The sequence below is a fragment of the Callithrix jacchus genome, chromosome 6 (assembly GCF_049354715.1).
Source record: "Callithrix jacchus isolate 240 chromosome 6, calJac240_pri, whole genome shotgun sequence".
NCBI lineage: Eukaryota > Metazoa > Chordata > Mammalia > Primates > Cebidae > Callithrix > Callithrix jacchus.
Window position 1 is genome coordinate 78,892,516 of NC_133507.1, and position 17,815 is coordinate 78,910,330.

The 17,815-nt window shown below is 35.0% G+C and overlaps 1 protein-coding gene across 7 annotated transcripts in view; it reads right to left on the minus strand.

The window, feature by feature from the left end:
• Window positions 1-407: 407 nt before the first annotated feature.
• The window catches only part of RIF1 (replication timing regulatory factor 1), a 69,340-nt gene continuing 51,932 nt past the window's right edge, over window positions 408-17,815 (minus strand). For 6 of the 7 annotated variants that reach the window (XM_008998900.6, XM_002749453.7, XM_078327787.1 and 3 more), the window contains exons 30-36: window positions 14,253-17,465; window positions 12,849-12,995; window positions 12,470-12,547; window positions 12,265-12,380; window positions 10,356-10,509; window positions 8,016-8,124; window positions 408-7,204 (exon numbers count right to left, since the gene is read on the minus strand). In XM_008998900.6, the coding sequence (XP_008997148.3) occupies window positions 6,990-7,204; window positions 8,016-8,124; window positions 10,356-10,509; window positions 12,265-12,380; window positions 12,470-12,547; window positions 12,849-12,995; window positions 14,253-17,465 (4,032 nt within the window). In that variant the 3' untranslated portion in view covers window positions 408-6,989. The remainder of the gene's footprint in view (window positions 7,205-8,015; window positions 8,125-10,355; window positions 10,510-12,264; window positions 12,381-12,469; window positions 12,548-12,848; window positions 12,996-14,252; window positions 17,466-17,815) is intronic. The other variant, XM_008998901.6, reaches the window with a different exon arrangement.

Here is a 17,815-nt window from a genome sequence, read left to right on the forward strand (position 1 = left end):
GGCATTTACTTCATCTGGTCGCTAGCCCGGCAGTTCCAGCTCTGCCCTTGCCCACACGATGTGAACTCTCTCTCCAAGCTCTCCTGCATCTACTCAGCCTTCATTTGACTAAACCTCTCTTGTAACATGTTCAATGAAAAACTGAACTCATTAACAAAAAAATAAAAATCACCACTTCTGGATTTAGATGCCAGTGGAACCCATAAAACTATGAATAAAACCGAAAATCTGTGTGATTAAAAAGCAGACCATAAAAGGGGAAAAAGAAAATAAATGCTTCATGTTTGTAGAGGAATACAATGTACACTTTGTGGTATCTGAATTATGCTATTCATACTCATTTCAGATCTCACTAAAACAACAAAACAAAAAACCAAAGTGTAGACAACAAAAAACAAGTACCAGACTTTAGTTTTTATAATTTTATTTCAGGTAAAAGTGCATTTCTTAAAAAATGTTTCAACATCCAGTTTCCATTGCCAAGTGGTAACAGTCAACTCTAGATGCATGAAAAGTTTTCATTGTGACTCAAACAAAGATTCTGCCCTCCTCAACAGTCATAAAGAACCAGAAATAGTAACTCTAAGTGTGCCTGCTTCAAACATCATATAAAGCAGTGGTCCCCTAACCTTTTTGGCACTAGGGAACAGTTTCGTGGAAGACAATTTCCACAGATGGAGGTGTTGGGGGAGATGGTTTCAGGATAGAACTGTTCCACCTCAGATCACCAGGTATTAGATTCTCATAAGGTGTGCACAACCTAGATCTTGGCATGTGCAGTTCACAACAAGGTTCATGCTCCTGTGAGAATCTAATGCCAACCAGGGGTTTGGGACCCCTAGTATAAGCATTATAAAATAAAATTAAAAAAACCTGACTGCACCATTATTTCCATTATTTGCAGGTAAGTGAGGAATGAACAAGTACTTCTGTTAAGTTTCAACTTAAATCATTTTTAAGACTTATCAAATATAAATATTTTGTGAATGTAAAACTAAGCTCTCTTAAGAGTTTACCAATTGATGGGGACAATATAAAGCTAATGACTGATTTGGCTTCTATCAGTCTTTTTCTAAGTGCTATCAGTCAGGTCTATCCACAGGAGGTAGTGCTGAAAGCAACTGACAATTCACAGACTATCAAGGTCCCTTAACATCATGGCAAATACGTAACTATAGTTTGAGAGTTTAAGTAGAAAAAGAAGTGTATTTATAAAGTACTAGTGTTTCCTAGTATCTGTGTAATTTGAGCAATAGTAAAACAAGTAAAATCAAGAGAAGCCATTTTGGAAAATACAAGAGTAATAGAAATTAAGTAATCAAGACCTCACTCTGTCAGCTAGAAGCAAGTAATTAAATGGACTAATATGCCATACTGAACAAAGCTATCAACCATACCAGGGATCGACAAACTCTGTAAAAGGTCAGACAGTATTTTAGCCACTGCAAGCCATACAGACATTGTTATACTATTGAACTCAGCCACTGAAGCAGGATAGCAGCTAAAGATAATATGTAAATAAGCACAGCTGTCCCAATAAAACTTCATTTCTGGATATTTAAATTTTAATTTGTTTTCATGTGTCACAAAATATCCTTCTCCTCTTGACTTTCTTGACCCTTAAAAAAAGTGTAAAAACCAGTCTCAGCTCACAGGCAGCACAAAAAAACAAGTGGCAAGCTACAGTTTGCCAACCTGTGCTCTGTAAAAAACTTAGGAGTTAAGACTGCAATCTTTCAGTTTCTATATTCAAAACCAATTTTGCTCTTAATTTTGTTTTCTTTTGGAAAATTCCTATCCTATAAAAATAAAAACTCTTCAGACACTTGTTAGCTATTCAATTATGTATCAAAATAACTATTACACTATACTCTATTTCCAGTTCCATGACACTTTACTGTGAAGGTGATCTTCCTAGTTTTATGTTGTTTATCCATTTAAGAAACAGCTTGCCTCTATACTAAATGGACTATGCATTAAAATTCCAGCTTAATCTGCCTTTTCCATTCTTTTCATCTCATCACTTCGCAGTGCATCAATTTCTATAAGCATATAAGCTTGCTGTCTAGTAAATTTAGCTTAATCTACAATTATAAATTGGCATAGTATGACCAAAATATTCCCTCTGCTACAAGTAGAGTACAAAAGTTACAGGCTTTTTTTCTCATTTGTGTTATCAACAAAAGAAAATATTGCCTTCAATTTTTTAGGTAAGATGAGGGGTTATCTTTTATTCCAATGGTATTTACGGCTTACCATGTCATACGTGGTTTTAATTGTTCTTTGGAGAAAGAAAGGCTTAGTATGTAAAGAAAAAAAATGATTAGGACCCCATCGAAAAATTTAACATCCTATTTCAGAACTGAGTAAAAATTCTCAGAACTCTGTTTAGACTACTATATTAAATATTTATGGATCTTCAAACTTCAATGACTCAAATTTTAATGGCTACTTGCAAAGAGCAATATATAAAGCCTGACACATAATAGACTTATTAACTGAACATCAGAAACCAGGAAACCTGATTTGTCTTACAGATCTAACTATTAATAAATTTTGATAAATTTTTAAAACCTATTACTTAACTTTCAGCTACATTTTCTTTAGTGCCTTCAGTGTAGTTTTTACAGACCATTTAAATATGTGAGGAAAACCTAACACCTTAACCAAATTCCAAGAAAAACGTGCTTTTTGAGAATCAAATTATTCAACTCTTTCAAATTCCACTTTATAATGAAACAGGAATTTTCAATCATGTAATGTAACAGAAAATTAAGTCACCAGAAGTCTTACAGTAAAATGACAGGGTGTATATCTGCACTAGACTGACTTCTTAATTATAGCACTGACAAATTTAATTGCCAGATTATTAGGGGTAGTGTCGATTTTCCATGTTTATTAATAAAATAATCCATATAGAAGGCAAGATTTACAGACTAAATATATTTCTAACTTAGAAATTGACATATATTAATAAACCCTAACGCACAAATATTCATAAGAAAATACTGTCTAATTTGCCTTATAATTCTTCATAACATGAAATTCTTAAAGTCTGCCTATTTAAAAAATAAGTCTTCCATATTTTAAAAAGGCCCTTAAAGAAGCAAAATTCTACACTTAACTTCCTTAAAATTTTTGAACTTTAGCTGTAAGATTTCAAAACCAGTCTGCATCCCCAATTCATAAACTTGACAGTTATCAAGGACTTGAATCTGCTGGGGTTACCAAAACCTAATACACAGCCTGAAGCCTCTTAGGCCCATCTACCAGTACAGACCACAGTCATCTGTATGAATCACCTGGAACTGTGTCTAAAACTGAAGACTCTTGGAGCTCATTACGGACCTACTAAATCAGAATCTGCTTGTTCATATGCACATCCAAGTTTCAGAAACACTATGTTAAAAATCAAAACCTCACTCTACTGTTTGTATACAAAGTACAAACATTTCTAATGGCTTAGGAACAAGATGGACATGGGTTGCAGCAGTGAAGAAACAGTCTCCGTCCCCTACCTAAGTTTTAGTCTAATAATGTCAATAATTGCTATTTTACAGCCTCCTAGGCTGAATGACAAATTACTTTCTTGAAAATCAATTATAAAGAATATGAGATGAAACCTAGGCCTTTCTTACTGAATTAGTCAAAGTTGGAAGAAAAAAAATACTAATTTATACTTTCTCTTTACCTTGAAAAATAAAACTTCACTTAAATATTCACAATTCCCACCATTTCCCTCCAATTTTGTTTCTTGCCTCACGACTTACTCTTCACGTATTTATGTTTAAATATGAAACAGTGTCCTTGACTATCTTATCTTCAAGCTGTACAGAAAAAAAAAAAACCCATGGGCTATGTTAGGATTAATCATGCCTTTTTTTTTGAGAAAGAGTCTCGTTCTGTCACCCAGGCTAGAGTGCAATGGCATGATCTCAGCACACTGCAACCTCCATGTACCAGATTCAACCAGTTCTCATCTCAGCCTCCAGAGTAGCTGAGAGTACAAGTGTGTACCAACATATTGGGCTAAATTTTCTATCTTCAGTACAGACAGGGTTTTGCTATATTGGCCAGGTTGGTTTTGAACTCCTGGTCTCAAGTGATATACCCACCTGGCCTTCAATCATGCTTTTAATTTTCGAGTTTAAATCCTGTTTTTGACTGTATTATCCAATAGCATTATTTAACCTGACACATCCTTTATTTGGAATTGGAGCAAAGTTCCTTATGATTCACCAATGGTTTTCAAACTTTTTCAAGTGGCAGAGCCTTAACAATGAGGTCACTGAAATGCTGAAAATTTAAATCCACTATAGAATCCAGAATAGATTTCACAGATATGAAAATCATGGGCTAGGTGCGGTGGCTCATGCCTATAATCTCAGCACTTTGGGAGGCCCAGGCGGGCAGATCACCTGAGGTCAGGAGTTCAAGACCAGCCTGGCCAACATGGTGAAACCTCCTCTCTACTAAAAATACAAAAAAGTTAGCCAGGCCTGGTGGTGTGCACCTGTAATCCTAGCTACTCGGAAGGCTGAGGCAGGTGAAACACTTGAACCCAGGAGGCAGAGTTGCAGTGAGCTGAGATTGCACCACTGCACTCCAGCCTGGGCAACAAGGGTGAAACTCTGTCTGAAAAAAAGAAAAGATACTACACTCCTGTATGCTACCAGTTTCTTCTTAGATATGCATAAGATAATTAAGATACCACATTTGAGTGTTCTTGTTATTATCTGACATTTGTTTTATTAACCATTAGAAAAGATTTGAAAAAACAGATTCCATTTTAATAGTGAGACAACACAGTGGAGCTGATCATGGAATATTAATGTTTTGCTATTTAGGAATTACTAACAGGGAATTTGCAGGAAACTTTAAGGGAAGAATATTGCAAATAAGGTGCCAAAAATATATGCTTATAGCCACAGCAAAATGAAGACTGTGTTTGCTCCCAAATATTTTAAAATGCAACCTTACTAAACTACAATGTTTTTAAAATTAATACTTGTGCTTACATAAAAGCCAGTGATTTAAGTATGTGTTACTCATTTTGGTCACATTTTCTGCTATTACTGTTTGGCTTCCCAAGAACTTAATTCAATCACCAAGTTTAGTTCACACAAACGTTAAGGCACATAATCACGAAATGAGCTAATTTTAATTCTCAAGTGTGTTAAAGAAACCTGCTCCCCTCTGCCCCAAACACATATACATACCTGCTTATGGGAGTACCTCCTCCTTAGTAATTTGAGAAATAAATGATGCACAATGTAAACCATAATTATATTCTTTTTAAAGAAATTAGTCTTTTTCATTAGTTACTTCAATCCACAATCCGTAATTCAATGATCCCAGAATTTCTTTATAAAATCATCCTTGGTATATAAATATATTATTTAGACCCAAAAGTATCTGTGATTATGAAGAATTTATGATGATGAAAGACACCAACTTTTATAGGGGCTGATGATGAAAAAAGGTAACAATTTTTATAGAGATCCCTGAATATAGGAGAGCTAACTAGGCACAAGGATTAAACTTTCTATGACTTGCTGTAGGTTATGTGCCTTGCTAAGTAGGGATTAGCTTCTGAATAAAATGTGAAAACTGAGCTCACTCACTCATTCTATTCAGAGAACAAATGAGATATATTCTCAGTTAAAAAGATGAAACAAATATGGGAGTCAGGCACTAATATTACTTGGCAAAATTTACAAAAAGGTTTTAATTACGTTCCCTATTTTAAAAAAAACCTAGGCAAAACATACACACATTAAAAACAGTAAGTTTCAAATTTCTTCGAAGTTTCCTTTTAGTTGAAGGTTAAAAAAGCAGATCTACTTTAGATTTCGTACAGTCCAACTTGCAGTGAAATACTGAAACTAACTTTAAGAAATATAACGAGGCACACTTTCTAGTGGCTGATACCCTCTTCCAAACCAAAAATAATAAGGAGGTAAGGGTATTAACAGCAAAGTTGTATAACATTTCCTTAGTTCTATAATTTTACTTATTCTAGATACTTTTAGAAAATAAACTCATGTTTTAAGTAAGACTGTTAACTAACTACAAAACTATTTGTTGTACTTGCAGATACAGACTCCTACAAGTATGTGCAGCAAGCCCATGAAGCACTTCTACTGTCCATACTGATATAGTTCAGTATTTAATATATACAAAATGTTTCTATTGAACAGAACCAAGGTATTTCACAATAAGCTGAAAAACCCATGCAATTAACAAAGAATGAAGTTTATAAATTAAAAACATTGTCGTCTATACATAATGTACAATTACGCATTTAAAAGTGAATACTATATGTCTCATAAGAGTAAATTTTCAGTCAACTGCTGCTGCACGAATATTTGCTAATGCAAATGAATAAAATCTTAGTAAATTCTGCATTAATGTTTTAACCCCCAGAAGTTGAAACTTTTCATATTTTTCTTGAAAACTGTCCAAAGTAGACATCTGCAGGAAAAGTTCCAATTCTCTTGCATCACGTATGAGGTTTTTAACCAATAATAAATTTCCTAAACCTCAGGCCCAACAAACATGAATTAAACAAACAAACAAAAAGTATAAACACCTTTATCGGTTCAGCAAAAATTCAAAGAAAAATGTTCAATTTTACTTATTTTACATGTTTCACTAGAATAGGCATGGGTTTAAGAAAGTGTGAAATAAAATGTATAGTTCTGTTTCTAGTTTTTGCTTTCACATCTCAGAAAGATAAATTTCCTGAAAAACCACGCATAGCAGCCAAGAAAATATATATTAAAAAAAAAAAAGATCTTACATAATGAACTTACAAAATTGAACTTACATAATAAGTCACTGTCCTTCAAGGTTTCAAATGTTATCAACTTTGCAAACAGTCTCTTCTTTGAAATTGTGCTATTATTTCAGAACTTGTTCCCTCCATCAAGAAATCCAGTGATGTTTAAAAAAAAAAAAAAAAAAACTTTCAATTTTTTCTTAAAATACTAAACAGAATTTTCATGGGGTGGTGATCTCCAACGTGACTGTAGATTTTTTATTATAGAGTTTGCCATACTACCTAGTTTCTCATGCATTTCAAATAGTTGGCTTCCTGAATAATTATGAAGATCTTCTGAATCCAGTTGAAGCGCAAGAGCACTAATCTGTGCCACAAGATTTCTGGATAACGGAGTTTCTAAAGCAACAGTATCAACTGTACCTAAAAGAGAGGAAAATCACAATTAAACCTATACCGGACAAAAACTAAATTATTTAGATCATCTTCTGAGTCAGTCAAAGTGCCTAGATTTCAAATTGAGACAGCAGGCTAAGGTATCTCACTCTTCAAGGAGACAAGTTGACAGAAAAATCTACCATAGCTTATTATTATTATTATTATTATTTTGAGATGGAGCCTCATTCTGTCACCCAAGCTGGAGTACACTGGTGCAATACTGGCTCACTGCAAACTTCGCCTCTTAAGTTCAAGCGGTTCTCCTGCCTCAGCCTCCCAAGTAGCTGGAATTACAGGCGTGCACCATCATGCCCAGTTATTTTTTGTATTTTTAAGTAGAGACGGGGTTTCATCATGTTCCCCAGGCTGGTCTTGAATTCCCGACCTCAAGTGATCTACCCACCTTAGCATCCCAAGGTGCTGATTATAGGCATGAGCCACCATGCCCAACCTACCATAGCTTATTATTATGTGCTATTCCCATAAAGATTACTCTGTGCTATTGAAGAAATTTAAAAATGGGTAGACTACTTTATTAACATAATTAGAAGAGAAAGTATATTGTTTATATCCTTGAGTCCTTGATAGAATACAATTTGACAAGAAAAACAGGTAGACATACACATTTGATGTCCATTCAGTTAGTTTTTCATATGCTTCATAGTAAACACAAAATAATTGTTAAAAAAAATACAGCATGGTCAAACTAGACTAAAACTGAAAACTTAACAACAAAATACTTCAAGAAAGTCAGCTGATCTTCTAAATTAAATTATCCCCCTTTGCTAAAATATACCTGAGGCAAGTCTTTCTTCATCAGGTGACAAAGATTTATTTTCCATTCCATTTACTGTTTTTTCAGAAATATCAAAAACTGGAATCTCTTCTAGTCCACGAGACTTCACCTTGATTATAAAGTTGGAGCAGAAAAAAAGCAAAAAACGAACACTTTGAAATTTACTTTTAATACAAACCCTAGAAAACATATTGTATAGAACCTATATTCTACCAACCATCACAATTAAGAGCTAATGCTGCTAAGAAAGTATGTTCTAATTACACAAAATTTAGCATTACAAAGTATTTCCTCAGAGAGAGGGTTAGGATTTAACAATATTTCATAATGGTTTCTCAAGAAATATAGCCGTAGCAGCTGAGAAAATTACATTCTACTTCCCAAGTTCAAGAATGCAGTGTAGAAAAAGTCTACAGCAGAGATTTTCAAAGTTAAAAACGTGGAATTTTTTTAAAAGAATACAATTTTTTGGTTGGGCACAGTGGCTCAAGCCTGTAATCCCAGCACTTTTGGAGGCCAAGACGGGCAGATCACTTGAGGTCAGGAGTTCAAGACCAGCCTGACCAACATGGTGAAACCCGTCTCTACTAAAAATACAAAAAGTAAAGTGCCTGTAATCCCAGCTATTCAGGAGGCTGAGGGAGGAGAATCACTTGAGTCTGGGAGGTGGAGGTTACAGTGGGCCGAGATCGTGCCACTGCACTTCAGCCTGGGCGACAAGGAAAAAAAAACAAAACAAAACAAAAAACCAATTTTCATAAGTGTTCCTAGGACCTATGGACCACTGATTGAGAAAATGCTTCAAAAAGTCAACTTTCTGAAAATAAGTTCAGTAATCAATCATATGACTCAATTCTACCTCTGGTTATATATATCCAAGAGAAATAAAATCATCTATCCATATAAAAACTTGTAGACACAGTAGTATTATTCATTATAGCAAATGGTGGAAACAACCCAAATGTCTGTCAACTGGATAAACAAAACGTGGTATACACATATAATGGGATATTATTCCACCTCAAAAAGGAAATTTTGCAACATGGATAAACCTTGAAAACATTAAGCTAAGTGAAGCCAGTCACAAAAGATTACAGGTTGTATGACCCCACTTTTATGAAATGTCCAGAATAGGCAAATTCATAGAGGAAAAGCAGGCATGGCTGGGCAGTGGAAACGAGGAGTGACAGTTTGGGTAATAAAAAAAAAGATTCAAAATTAGATCATGTGCAATGTTATTTAACTCTGAATATACTCAAAACTAACTGTACACTAAGGGAAGGTGAATTTTACACAACATAAATCATATCCTAATAAAGCTGTTAAAAAAAAAAAAAGTAATTCTCACAGACTTTCCCAAGACACTCAGAAACTGAATCAAAATACTTTAGAAACTAAACTTGATCTGTGAGACAGAAAATTACTATTTTTTGGTTTTCTCCCATGAGTAACGGGTTAACAAATGTTTAGAAAATCACAAATAAATGAATACAAAATCAAGGACCTTCAGGAATGCAGCAGAAGTCTTCGGTAGCTGGCAAACGCCAGGTCTGAGAAATTCTGATTCACAACATTGCTTACTCTGTGTTTTTCATTTATTCACAACTTCTGATACAGGTTGAGTGTGCCTAATCCAAAAATGAAAAATCTGAAGCTTTCTGAGCACTGACATGATGCCCGAATCCTCTAATGAGCATTTTGGATTTCAAAATTAGGGGATGTTCAACTGCTAAGCAGATGGATAATGCAAATATCCAAAAAAAAAAAAAAAAAAATCTGAAGTCCAAAACATTTCTGGTCCTAAGCAATTCACCTAAGGAATACTCAACCTGTAGTGTCAATGAATAAAGTGTCTCCGAATGGATTTCAGCAGAGTCTGTGAATCCTTCTGAAATTGTATGCAAAATTTTCTGTATAGTTTTTTAGTGAGGAAGAATCTTAGATTTCATCAGTATCTTAAAAAATGCTTATGACCCAAAATATTCATGTGCACAACACTGACAGGAAGGACAAGAAAAATAAGTCACAAATGTGCTAGACATCAAAATCAAAATATGGTGACCTACAAATCTGTATGGTTTTGGTAGATGCTTGGATTTGAACATCCAGATTTTAACAGTAGCAGACATGGAATCAAATACTGACTGGTAGAAATGAAAGAGAGAAGGGGTTGAAGAAAACTCAAAGAGAAAACAATTAAAAATGTATCTGAGGTACATTACGTAAGTATATGCAAATGAACCAATTTCCCTCCGCCATTATAAAGTGATGTTTTAACAAACTTCTGTAACTATTGCTAAATCATGTATTAATACATTGGACTAACATCTAAGTTTTTACCTGCTGCTCATGATATATTCTGAGGGCCTTTTTTACATTGGATACTTTTGGAGAACGAATAGGAAGAGTTTTTATTTCAGATGCTGTAAGAGTACTCAAATCACCAATAGTTTTTATGTTCTTAGCTCTAATGAGTTGGCCCAGGCCTCTTGCCCTGAACAAAACAGAAACAGGAAATTATAATTATACCGTTTTATTTATTAAGTTGAATTTTCCCATGTAAGCGCAATCACTGATGTTAGCCCACAGTGAAGACAGGCACACGTATGTGTAATTTAAAATAAAATTTGAATCTGATGTGTATGTCTCGCATAATGGAACAGTACTGGAAACTGAATGAGCCTACTACTACTTTTATGCTTTACATACATCTTCAATGGTTTATATACATCTTTAAAGCACATATTTTGTGCTTTACATACATCTCTTTAACAGATGATTCTTAAGTACACATAATTGCTTTTTAATAGTGTTATAAACATAAGTAGGGTAAGATGACAAAACTTGTTATGCTACGTGTAGCTTTCAGTGTTTTATTTTATCTAACCTACAACAGCCTTGCATTGCAATGTTCCCTCTCCCCAACAACTTTTTCTTTTGAGACAGGGTCTCACTCTGTCACCCAGGCTGGAGTGTGGTGGTGCAATCTCAGCTCACTGCAACCTCTAGGGATCAAGCAATCCTCCCATCTCAGCCTCCCGAGTAGCTGGGACTAAAGGCATGCACCACCATGCCTGGCTAATGTATTTATTTTTTAAAGACAGAGTTTCGCCATGTTGCTCATGCTGGTCTTGAAGTCCTGGGCTCAAGCTACCTGCCCACCTCAGCTTCCTAAAGTGCTGGGATTACAAAGCATGAGCTACTGTGTCCAGCCTCTGCAACTTTAATCAGAAATGGACTTGGTATGTCTGACACATATTCAATCATTAAATTCCTCAGAGAAGTTTTGCAATGGCATGCATGTTATATAAACAAATAAATAAATAGATTAATTAATTAATTTAAAAAAAGAGAGAAAAGTTAAAGAACACTTCATTTCCTATTGGGGATTATGCCACCAGAGGTAGCCTGATAATTCTGTTAAAGAGAAACAATCTCAAGGCATCACAAACTACCTAAAATAATTATTTTAATCAAGATATAGTGAATGATCAGCTGGGCACAGTAGCTCACACCTATAATCCCAGTACTCTGGGAGGCCGAGGTAGAAGGATCACCTGAGGTCAAGAGTTCAAGACCAGCCTGGCCAACATGGTGAAACCCCGTCTCTACTAAAATTACAAAAATTAGCCAGGTGTGGTGGTGGGTGCTGCGCCTGTAATCCCAGCTACGAGTGGGAGGCTGAGGCAGGATAATCTCTTGAACCCAGGAGGCAGAGGTTGTAGTGAGCCAAGATCGTGCCACTGCACTCCAGTCTGGGCAGCAAGAGCGAGACTCCCTCTAAAAAAAAAAAAAAAATTAAGATATAGTGAATGATCTACATGCATGTATTTAAGTTTCCAAGATGTAGAACACCAAGGAAACAAACTTTTAATTAGAAACAAAACACCTGATGAACAAGTTTTATGTATGTGAGCCTCATGCTTCTTACATATGACTAAACAGCTATACGGTTTTGGTGGTAGTAGAAATGGCATTCATATTCCTCATAAGGTTTATATTAGCATTAAACAAGATGATGGATATAAGGGTTCAATGCAGCACCTAAAATATGCATACATCTTATTGCATTAAGTATTTCTCATATTGCCTTATGTGGCTTACTGTCTCAGTTGCATTTTTATTTCAAAAATAAAATGTGTGTGTACATGCCAATCAATTCTAAACATGAGAACCCTGAGAATTCAAATAGTCCTCTTAAATAAGTGGCATCTTGTTATATAAGCAAAAAGCCTAAATAACCACTTACCACATGTTTGATGTAATCTGAGGTAAAATGATGTCAACTGGTGCCATACAGTTCACTAAAGCTGGGTAAACACTTTCTGTTGGGCATGGTATTGATTCTTTGGCCATTTCTGAAATCTTAGAATAAATTTCAGAAACTGTTAAACAGAGGTCAACTGACTGAACATGAAAATATAAAGTGACATGAAAACTAAAGCACTTCTTACTAAACACTTCTTTGAGCTCTTAAATTTAGGGCTACGTGATCCTGGGGACAGAAATCCTTTGGCTGAAGTGGTATTATGCTAGACAGAAGAAAGGAGAGAGAAAAAAAAAAACACTCAGAACCCTAGATGACTATAACTTTACAATTTTTACAACTTAGACTATAATCATTTCTTCAAAATTTCAAAAAACATTAATCTACCTAATCAATTACTTGCTGGATCATTACTGCCTCTTACCATTTCCTTTCTCCTTACTGCATAGATGAAAAGAATATTTCAACACAAAGATGTTTTTCAAATAGTTCACTTTATGACACATCATGCACATATAACTCTGTGTCTGTATACATATATGTATATCTTAAAGCCTGCAGCTTACCTTAGACTGTGCAACAGGGGATGTTTTAACACTTTTTCCTATGGGAGAACTATTTGAAGAATGGGACCTAACAATAGAACATCGTCTATCAATGTCATCTGCCAATCCCGCTTGGTATATTGGATCTGCAAAGGAGACACGGCGAACCTGAAAACACAGATCAGGATTTTACTAAACAAAATTAAAGTTTTTAAAAAAATTACACTGTATGTTTTCACTGAGGTTACCCAAAAATAGAACGAGGATTTAGAAAATTTATTTCACTAGACATCAGCTGCAGTTCTTCCTAGTGACTGTCTTCACAGATCATACTAACACCACAATTCATTCTAATTTTCTGTATTTTAAACTGTCTCTGAATAATACCAAAGATTGTGAAAAAGGCATAGTAGCAAAAACTTAATGAAACTGCATGTGGCAGTTAAATGTGTATGATCTGATTTTAATAACTTTATGGGATTACCAGACTAGAAAAGACGACTGATGTAAAAACAAATAATTTAATCTCTAGAGTCTCAGTAGATGAATTTTCTGTGTATCCTGCAAGTTGAGACACCATATGAATAACAGGAACAGGAATTTTGAAGGAACATTTTCAATGTGCTTGTTGGAGGCAAAAAGCAAGGTGTCATGTCTATGTATGCATGCTTGTATAAATAAAATGTATTCTACAGTAAATACAAAGTTCAAGTAATTAAGGAATTCCAACATCTTACTTTTTTAGGCAGCAATTTTATTAAATAGACGACAAATTATGCTATGTAAATACACCAAACTTTTCTTATTTTTTCTATTCATTCAACAAACTATGTGCAAAGCACAGGGCCTGACACTAAAGCAGATATACAAATAATCCATCTTTTCTAAAGTAAAAAATCTGTAATTCAGCTGAGAAAATGGGGATATGAACAACTATAAATAACATCACATCTACAAATTAATAAAGGCACAATATTTTAATTAGATATGGCTTGAAAAAAAGTTTATATAAACATGCATCTAAAATATAAAACAGAATAATGTCCTAGCACATGACAACTACTAAATCTGCTTTATCAGTAGCAATGTTGCCTGCGTTCCTAAATGCATCCTCAAATGATATTATGGTACAAGCAGAATAAAAGACATAGGAGCCTTATCTATTTTGCCAAAGGTGAAAAATGTGCATGGCTGCATAAAGATCTTTAGTATTATAAAATGAAAGATGTTTTATCTAAAGGGCTTCAGTCTCCTTTTTTCAAAACCTTTTCTTCTACCTCCCCTTTCCTTGGCAACCATTATGGTAAATAATCAAATGAGTAGGGATACAACTGAAATATTTTGTCATTCACCAGAGGTCACTGTATGGCCAAAATGTTCCAAACAAATACTGGGTTCTTTAATTTTCAGCCTCATTCCCCTTACCTTGTTAACCGGTGATGAGATTTCATCTTCCTGGGATCTTTTTAGTCCTCTCTTTAAAATGCTTGTAGATGGAGAAGCCAAAGGAGACCAGACACAGCGTGTCTGCATGCCACTAGGACTATCATTTGCTGACACAAGTGAAGGATCAAGTTCCCTTAGTTTTTGAGGAGATGCATTATTGTCTTCTTCTATTATTAGTTCAGAGATAGCTGTTCCAGATGTCAGAGAGCGCGATGGTTCCTCCACTTTCTCTGAAGTATGATCTCCCTGTAAAATATCACTTTCCCTTATCATTTGATTGTTATCTAATTTTTCTTCAGATTTACTACATTCAGTATTTATTTCATTTTTATTAGAGTCAATGATTCCTTCTTCAGCGCTCATTTCAACTGTGTCACAAACAAAGTTGTCCATTTCCGCATTCAACATTTTTGTTTCAGCTTCATCAGACTTTGAGGTTTTGGTAGTTATGATCTCATTCTCTGTTTCATCATCATGGCCAGTTTCAGCCTTTGCCTCACCAATCATAGTTTCTTGGTAATTTTCTATTTCAGTATTCGTTTTTTCAGATGAGCATGGGTCACATACATCACTTCCTCCACCTAGTTCCCCAACTGCTGTTTGTTCAGAAATCTCAGTCCAAGCATTCAATTTTATAGGTGTAGTATTATCAGAAAGACTAATACCTGAATTAAATTCGTCAGATGCTGCTTCTTCGGCATTCAGTTTAGCTGTGTCTGCTTCAGACTCATCGTTTGTATTATTTTCTTCTATTGCTGCTTCTTCAGAAATATCAGTTTTGGTATTCTCTTGTTCAGGGAAGCTAGCTTCATTTCCTACATCCAATTCCATAGTTTCTACTTTCTCTAGGTTGGATTCTGTTACTTTACATGCACTTCCTTCAACAGTAACATACTCTAGACTCAGCTCCTTTTTGGGGATTTCTTCTAGTTTTTCTTTTGTCTCCAAAGATTCCTGTGAGGCATTTTCCAAGTCACCTAAACATGAGCCAACGGTTTTAAAATTTTCATTAGATGACTCTTGGCTTTCCACAGACACTGCTTCACTAGAATCCTTATCACAAGTTTCCTCTCTAAAGTTTATTATTTCAGAAGGAGATTCTTGCATAGTATTTTCTTTTAATTTGGTTTCAGAAACAATTAATGAATCATTAACAGTATCATTATCCTCTTTGAGACCCAAATTAAAATATACACTATGATGTTCATCTAAAAATTGTCCTTCCGAATCTGGATTAGGTTGAGAAGTTTCTGATGTGACTATAGGTGTCTGTACGTCTGCCTTTTTGGTTTCATTAATCTCTACATCATTATTTTCTGTATTCTTTAACTTTTCCTGAGGTTGTGGTTTTTCCCCACAGCAATCACAACTTTTAGATCTCCTCACCCTCCTACTTCTCTTGTGTTGGCATTCAAGTGTTTGAAGAGTTTTTTCTGAAAGTGAAGAAATATCTGATGTCCCCATTTTTGAGGATTCTCCCACACTACAATTATCAAAAGAGTCTCGTCTATATAATCTCTTAATGGCATTTCTAGTCCTTAGATTTGATTCTGGCACAGTTAGACTTGTGAAGGGATATTCTGCACATTTGCTAGTTTTATTTGTTTCCTCACACACATTTGGTAAATCATCAGGAACTTGCAACAAACCTGAAGTTACCGTAGAATCCTGATACGTTGTACTACCGTCATCTTGTTTTTCACAAATCTGAGGTTTTATATTTATGTTTTCTTCAGAACTTGCTTTATAATCATGTGACTGATTTTCAGCTTTTATACATTCCTGTTTCACTACTTTCTCTTCCTGATCTTGAATGTCAACACTTTCATTGTTTTTGTTTTTCCATTTTCCAGATCTCTTCTTCCTAGAACCTTCTTCTTTTGCCTCCGAACTATCAGATTCCGAGTTTTCAATGCTAGAAAGCAAACCCTGAGATGCTCTTCTTGTTTGATACCGTGTTCGGCCTCTGACTAGTTTCTCAGAGGACTTGTCTACAATGTCCTGGGTACTAACTCCCTCAAACTTAATGTTCTCAGGGTCTGGCTTTTTTTTATTTTGCTCAATTTCTGCATTAGCACTGGTTTCCCCAGCAGTCTTCTCATGTAAATTATTTCCTTTTTCAATTAAATTCTCCTGTACAGTTTGTTCAGAAATCAGTTTTTGTTTAGGTAACATATCATCTTTCATATGCAATGGACTCTTCTGAAGAGGTTTTTCTTCTTCTTTACGTCGTTCCTTTTTTTGATGATTATTTTCTTTATCTTGGCTGTCAGTGGTAGACTCTACTATTTCTGAACGTCGCCTTGAAGATCGCCTGAGGGTTTTCTGATTTGCGGTTATCTGAGACTGACTGTCCTCATTTACCATTTGATCTGCTGGTATTACTACTGGGGGTGTATTTTCTTTGGATTCCAAATTAATTTCTACACTTTTCTCCTCTACAGTATTAGTTTCCAATAATACAACACTTTCCATTGTTGCTTTAAGCTTTGTACTGTCATGCTCCATTGTAGATTCAGAAAGATGAACCTGATTATCTGACACACATTCTGTTTGATTAAGCAAACCAGGTGAGTTATTTTCTAAGACTACCATGCCTTCAATAGATTCCTCAATATTTTTCTCCTGTTCAGATCTCATTATGGGCTTAAACCTTTTACTCTCTGTTTGTTCAGCTTTACCAGCTCTCCGGCTTGATCTCTTAGTTCCAGTCACTATTTTTTCAGAATCAGATTTTGAAATAGTCCCTTCTCTTTGCTTTGCTTTTGGTGGAGAATCTGTTTTAATTATGGTTTCCTGGTTACTTTTTACTGTAACAGTTGATGACATATTATTCAAGGGAGATGGGCTAAAAGGTCTATTTTCTGAACCATCAAACTTCTCCAAAGTAATAAAGGTTTGCCTCCGACTTGTAGGGTGTGGGGGAGTTCCAGAAACAGCAGCATTAGAAAACAAACTACTGCTGATAACAGAAGAATTTTCTACACTGGATGCACATTCAATTGATGTTTTCTTTGATGAAATTAAAGCTTTTTTTCTGGCATCATTATTACTGTTCATCATTTCTGGACTGGTTTTGTCCAGAGAACCACACTCATCATTTGAAAGGGGGGTCTTTTCAAGATGTTCATCTGTACCACGGTCTTCCGTGACATCTTGAGGAATGACAATATCACCGTCCATTTGCTCCTCCTGCACAGAAATAGATACAAACATACAGATCAGTAACTGTCTAACAAGTTTGACTTTCTGGGAAAACTTTAGTATAAAACTTCAGTAATCCAAAGATAACCAGTGACATTCAATATATGGCACCTATTCCATAGACAGTGGTAGGTACCTAATAATTTGTGTTCCTAATAGTCAATATTCAAGAAAAGCCAAGTACATTTATTTTACATACACACACACACACACACACACACACACACACACACACACACACACACAAAAGTATCTGCTGATATTCTGCTAGTATCTGAATGGGAGTTAACAGGAAATCATACAGTAAATCTTAAAATTAATAAAGAGAAGACCTACAG